Consider the following 6,151-nt stretch of genomic DNA (forward strand, 5'->3'; position numbering starts at 1 on the left):
TTTTAAAAAGATTTTCTTAGTTTGATTTGGAACGAAGTTAAATAAATAAAGAAAAACTTTTGAGATGTGTGGTTCAAAACCAGCCTTCGATGTTTGTGTGGCTGTAAATTATCTCATAAAATTAAATTATTTCTAAATATATAAATGTGTCAATCTTTTTGGGACAAACTAATAAGAAAATTAAGACAATCTTTTTGGGACGGAGATAGTACTATACTCTTTCCGTCCCATATTACTTGTCCACTTTTTTTTTTGTTACACGCCCTTAAAAAAATCATAAATAAAAGTGTATTTTTACTAAATTGTCCTTAACTCTCTTCAATAAATTGCACTCTAATCAATATTGGTTACTTCAAAAAACAATTAATGTTAAGGACAAAGTTGAAATTTTTTTAATTAATTTTATCTTGGTTTTGAAAATGTACAAATATTTGGGACATATATTTTCAGTAATGTGGGCACTTAATATGAGATGGAGGAAGTACAATATTATTTTTAAATAATAAAATAATTAGAAGGGTGCAAAATTTAGCTCATAGAAATACAATTCTCCTATCCTGGTCAAGTTTGAACAAAATTGGGACTCTGTTTATTAGAAGGTCAAATTGGCATAACCAAGTTAAAACGCCTAGTAAAAGTTTAAGATGACTTATCTAAACATTGAAAATAATATTTAAAGCTTTTGGTTAGTTAATATAGTCATGATAAATAAATAAAAACGTTTTTAGTCATGGACCGACTTGAAGGGTGGCGAGAAGAGATCAGTGTGGGATGCCACTACTGAAATTTATTTTCCCTACTTCTATTGGGAAGTCATTTTCATCCATTTTAAAGTTTCCCAAAAAATTTAACCGACCAAACATGCAAAAGTTGAAAAATATTTTCAAGAAAATGTTTTCCTCCTTACCAAACACACCACAAGAGAACTAAAATCTGGAAATCTCCGGGTGCCTGTCAACATTCAAAAGTTGCTGCCTAAGCTAACCTCTTTCCCATTTATGCATATAGTCAAATTCTGAAGACACTGATTTTTTATGCTGGGTAAAATGAAACCTATATTACTGAAGTCCATCACCATCATCACCGTTTATATGTAGCTTTCAGCTGTTAGCAACTTTGTTAGAGTTTATATATTGGATTTCATTCCATAATGTCTCTCTGTTTCTTCATTTTGGTAAAGAATAATACAGATTTCAATCGACAAGTGGACTTAAGCCGAGGGTCTATCGGAAGCCTCCCTATCTTCACGAGGTAGGGTAAAGTCCACATAACTCTACCCTCCCCAGACCCCACTTGGTGGGATTATATTGGGTATGTTGTTGTTGAATCAACAAGTGGAAAGCAGAGAAATTCAAAGAAAAAATAGCGGTATCTTGGATCAGTCAAGTTAGAGAGCCAGTCAGTCTTTCAGGGGTTGTCCTCACAATAACTATGTGCCCTTCTCAATTTTTTTTTTCTACGGAAACATGTCCAAGCTATAAGTACTCTTTACAGGAGTAGTAGAATCATTGCTTTGGTGCAACTCCATTAGAGTCTGCTTCATTCTTCTATGATAGAAATTTCCTGTTACTTTCTGTATTCGCTACCATTTTGCCAATCTTAATTGCTGGAAGCTGACTGCGAAGGAAAGGTTGTTACACTAATAACATTTAAGCTTGGACACCAAAGAGTGTGGCTTAACGGTCAATGCAGTAGGACTAAAACCATGGGAAGCCAGGGTTCATAATCCACAAAAGGCAAAAAGCTAGGGGATTTCTCCCACCTGTCTAAAGCTCGGTTGGCAGAACTCTCTGATACATATGCTGGTCGGAGAAAACGATTACCCCGTGGAGTAGTTGAAGTGCACGCAAAATGTCTGAACACCACCATTATCAATGTTTTTAAAAGCGAAGCACACGAAAAATACAGAGTCATGGGCTTGAAGCGATTAGCGAGAAGTGAGGCGCACAATTTAAGAATAAAAACTACTTAACATAAATGGATTTAGTACAATGATAATCAAATATCAGACAATGCCGATATTAATCCAACTCCTCAAAACTGATATTCAAAGAAATGACCGCTTTTCGTTTGGATCACTTTCCATCATTGTTTGAAGCGCACACTTCTTTAAAGCGCATGGCTTCACCTACAATAACCCCTTCCTTCACATATCTTCATTGATTTAAGCGACGAAGGCTTTTAACAGCACTGGCCATTATGCAAAAAAAAAAAAAAAAAGGGCTTGGTCCAACACTTCAGTTTGAGTACAATAAGGAGAGAATTTCAATTGAACTTACAGTCATCCTCTTGAGACACATGATAATGACTGATGACCTTACACAATGTGAGGCCTGTCATAAGATATTTACAACTGGTCACCTTTCATTCCAGTAGTGTGGATGCTTCCATGCTGAGAGGCTTCTACCGATCAAAATATAGTCTGCGAAGTACCTGCAATTGGAATAGTTTACCATTGCTTAAGAGCTTCACAACTGAATTCACTATAAGTTCACAACTGAATTCACTATAAGACCAGTTCTTGAAGGATGGCATTTCTGATTATCCCACATAAGAGCTTGGCCACCTTTCCTGTCCCCGCAAAGGTCAGCTATTCCTAACGACTGATAAGTTAATATTATCCTGATATTTCAGAAGTAGATGATGCTAGTTTCAAGGTTTCCCACATCTGCACCGGTTATTGGCGTCCAAAGCGCTAAACAGATTCAATTAGTATCCAAGCCTTTGAGAACTTGGACGACTTCCAGAATCATTAGAGTTGAAATTACAGCACGTTTCTCATGGTTGAGCTAAGCACTACAGTTGCAATTAAGAGAGACATTCTCATGGTTAATCCAGACAAAAATCAGAAAATACTGACCGTAATAATCACATTCAAAATCAATTCTCAATGTCACAATGATTTGACCTTTATCATATAAGCTTGTAGATGTTTTCTGTTACTTTCTGCGTCAATGTTCAAATTTGCCCATCCTAATTGAAGGAAGCTGACCAGAAAGGACTTCACAGACAATTGCTTCGGCAACACGTGGTGCCATGAAGGTTGTCACACTAATAACACGCAAGCTTGATCCAACTCTTCGTACTGCCCGGCTTCCAAGTTAGTTCACTGAATCTGTGACAAGTGGCGAGGTTAATAAAGTCAATTGTGTGCTTGCACTCAGAGATCTCATCCTTTTCTTCATCTTTGAATCACCATCAACCTTGACATCGATTTTGGATTTCTGCGCAAGGAATCTTGGGGCAATGATGCGAGCCAAAAAATAAGAGCAAGATCAAGTTCATGCAGATCAGGCATAAGATCCAATAGTAGTCAGTTAGACCATTTTTAAAATATAGAAGATGTTTTTCTTTATGTCACTCCTACAGTACTGTAGCCTGGTAGTTTTTCGAGTCCCCTTTCATCGATTGTTTCTCTGATCCTTTCAGCATCTTCCCATCTTCCTTGTCTAGCATAAAGTTTGGACAAAATCACAAAGGGAACAGGGTTTTCTGGCTCCAATTCTGAGAGCTTTTTGGTCATTTCTTCTATCATCTTAGCGTTAGAGAAATGCTCAGAAGCTGCTAATAAAGAAGCAAAAACAGATGCAGAAGGTTTGGGAATGAGCTGTAGTAGTTCTCTAGCTTCATCCAGCCGACCAGATCGAGCAAGTAGATCAACCATAATATTAAGTTGTTTTAGAGTTGGGGTTAAGCCAAAATCTCTAATCATCAAGCTAAAAACTTCCCATGCTTTCTCCAATTTTCCTACCTGGCTGCACACAGACAACATGCAATTTAAAGTTGCTGAATTTGGTTGTATTTTCTCCTTTAGCATCAAAGAGAATACTTCAAAAGCAGCTTCACCTTCCCCGTTCCTTCCATACCCTGAAATCATTACATTCCAGACAGCAGGATCATCATATTTTACTTCCAACTGATCAAAGACCTTCCGTCCCAAAGGAAATTGTCCACACTTCATGTACATATCAATGATTGCGGTGACAACAAATTCATCAATAATTTTTCCCGTCCTAAAAATAAATCCGTGAATCTCTTGCCCCCGACGGAGTGAGGATAAAGACGAGCACGCCGTCAGAAGACTAGTAATAGATTTCAAACAGGGAACGACACCAGAAGAAACCATTTTTCTGAAGAATATAAAAGCTTCAGCCTCTTTTTGCAGCAGCGACAACCCAATGATCATTGAATTCCATGTTGCTGAATCTGGTTTCAATCCTTCCGATTCTAATTCCACGAAAAGCTCAACAGCTTTCTCTGTTTGCTCATTCAACATCATTCCACCAATCATTGAATTCCATGTTATCAAGTTCCTGTTGCCACACATCTCTTTAAAGATATCATACGCACATAACCAGAAACCACATTTCGAATACATGTCTACAAGTGCGGTCCCCACCATCGTATGAGATTGTAACTCGATTTTCACAATAAATCCATGAACTTGCCTACCAAACTTCACATTCTTAAGATTAGCAGTACCCGAAAGAACAGATATTAAAGTCACTTCATTCGGTTTTTCGTCTAATAACATCTGCTTAAACACATCCAAAACCACTTCCTCCACCCCATTTTGCAAAAGCCCGGAAATAAACGCATTATAACACACCACATTCTTATACTCAACCAATCCAAACAACCTCGTCGCGGAAACACAATAACCACAATTCAAATACATAGTCAAAATCGACGTAGCTACATATATATCCATTTGCACCCCAATCTTTATACCCCAACAATGCATTTGAACACCATGATTAATATTCACACATCCTGATAAAACACTAGCTATAGTAACCGAATCCGGCCTAAACTCTAAACCACTAAAACCCCCAAACATCCTAAAACCTTCAACATTACATCCATTTTGGGAAAACCCATAAATACTAGCATTTACCGAAGCTACATTTGGTTGAGGCATTTCATCAAACACCTTTAAGGCACTAAAATTTGAACCACTAAAAACCCCAAACGTTCTAAAAGCTTCAACATGATACCCATTTTGAGAAAACCCAGAAATGCAAGCATTTAAAGAAGCAATATTTGGTTGAGGCATTTCATCGAACACCTTCAATGCACTATCAACTGAAGTGAATTTCATGTACATGTCAATAAGTGATGTTGCTGCATATACATCGTTGTTAAACCCGTATTTAATTAAATGGGTGTGGAGTATTCGGCCTTGTTGTATAGAGCTTAATTTAGCACAAGCTTTGAAGAGATAAGGGAAAGTGAATTTAGTGGGAAATAAAGAAGAGGAATGGTGGAGATGAGAATATAAGTTAATGGCTTGTTTGTAAAGTCCATTGGATACTAATTTTGTTATTTGATTCTTCATGGATTGGTCTCTTCATAGTAAAGCATTAAACACTGAACCAAATAATTTTAGTTTAAGGTTGGCGCAAATAGTAGTAGGTGATAGAAAACAATTGTGAGCTGAAAATGGATTCGTTTTTCAAATGTTTCATTTGGACTCTCTGTTGGGAAGTTTTTTATATGTGGGCCAGATGTAAATGTTAGGTCTACAGAAGGAACTTTACTCCCCCCGTTTTGTTTATTATGTATGATTATCCGGCGTTTCGGTTCGACTTTTACGCTTAACTTGTTGATTACTATTGTCTTCATATATGTCAAACCACTAACCGAACTATTGTCTTTATACTAGATGGCCTATGCCCGTGCGCTCAACACTTTGGATTATAATATATCTATGTATATGTAGTTGTGTTTGGATAGTAATAATATATATATATTAATAATAAACATACATAAATTTGTACTGTTTTTATGGATATATATATATATGTTCAAAACACGATTAATATAACATTGTAGTTTGTGCTCCGTATCTAAAACTTTATTATATTCGTGTTTGCTATGAATGCAAAGTCGGCAAAAATTTATTAATACTTTTTAAAAGAGAAGATTTGTTTAAAAGGAATCTATTTTTCTCTCTTTGAGATAAAACAATAGTAATTTTTAAGCATCAGTTGATACTTTCAATTTTAATTCGATTAATTTAAAAGTGTAAAATACTTATTATTTTTTATCAAATTTTGATTTGGATAACTCTAATTCAAATTCAAATTATTAAATTAATTTTACATGTTTAAAACGAAACAAAGTAGAAATTGATTTTCTATTTAAACGA

At 35.8% G+C, this 6,151-nt stretch overlaps 1 protein-coding gene across 1 annotated transcript; it reads right to left on the reverse strand.

Annotated features, from left to right (window-relative positions):
• Positions 1–2,677: 2,677 nt before the first annotated feature.
• LOC132059797 (pentatricopeptide repeat-containing protein At2g02750) lies at positions 2,678–5,582 on the reverse strand. Its single transcript, XM_059452578.1, has one exon. It carries the CDS (start codon positions 5,336–5,338, stop codon positions 3,353–3,355), a length of 1,986 nt encoding a protein of 661 aa, XP_059308561.1. The 5' UTR covers positions 5,339–5,582; the 3' UTR covers positions 2,678–3,352.
• Between the last annotated feature and the right edge of the window lie 569 nt (positions 5,583–6,151).

Source organism: Lycium ferocissimum, chromosome 6 (assembly GCF_029784015.1).
Source record: "Lycium ferocissimum isolate CSIRO_LF1 chromosome 6, AGI_CSIRO_Lferr_CH_V1, whole genome shotgun sequence".
In the NCBI taxonomy this organism is placed as follows: Eukaryota; Viridiplantae; Streptophyta; class Magnoliopsida; order Solanales; family Solanaceae; genus Lycium; species Lycium ferocissimum.

Excerpts from the sequence above, each read along its gene's own strand:
- LOC132059797 (XM_059452578.1), bottom strand. The coding sequence starts at position 5,338 with ATGAAGAATCAAATAACAAAATTAGTATCCAATGGACTTTACAAACAA.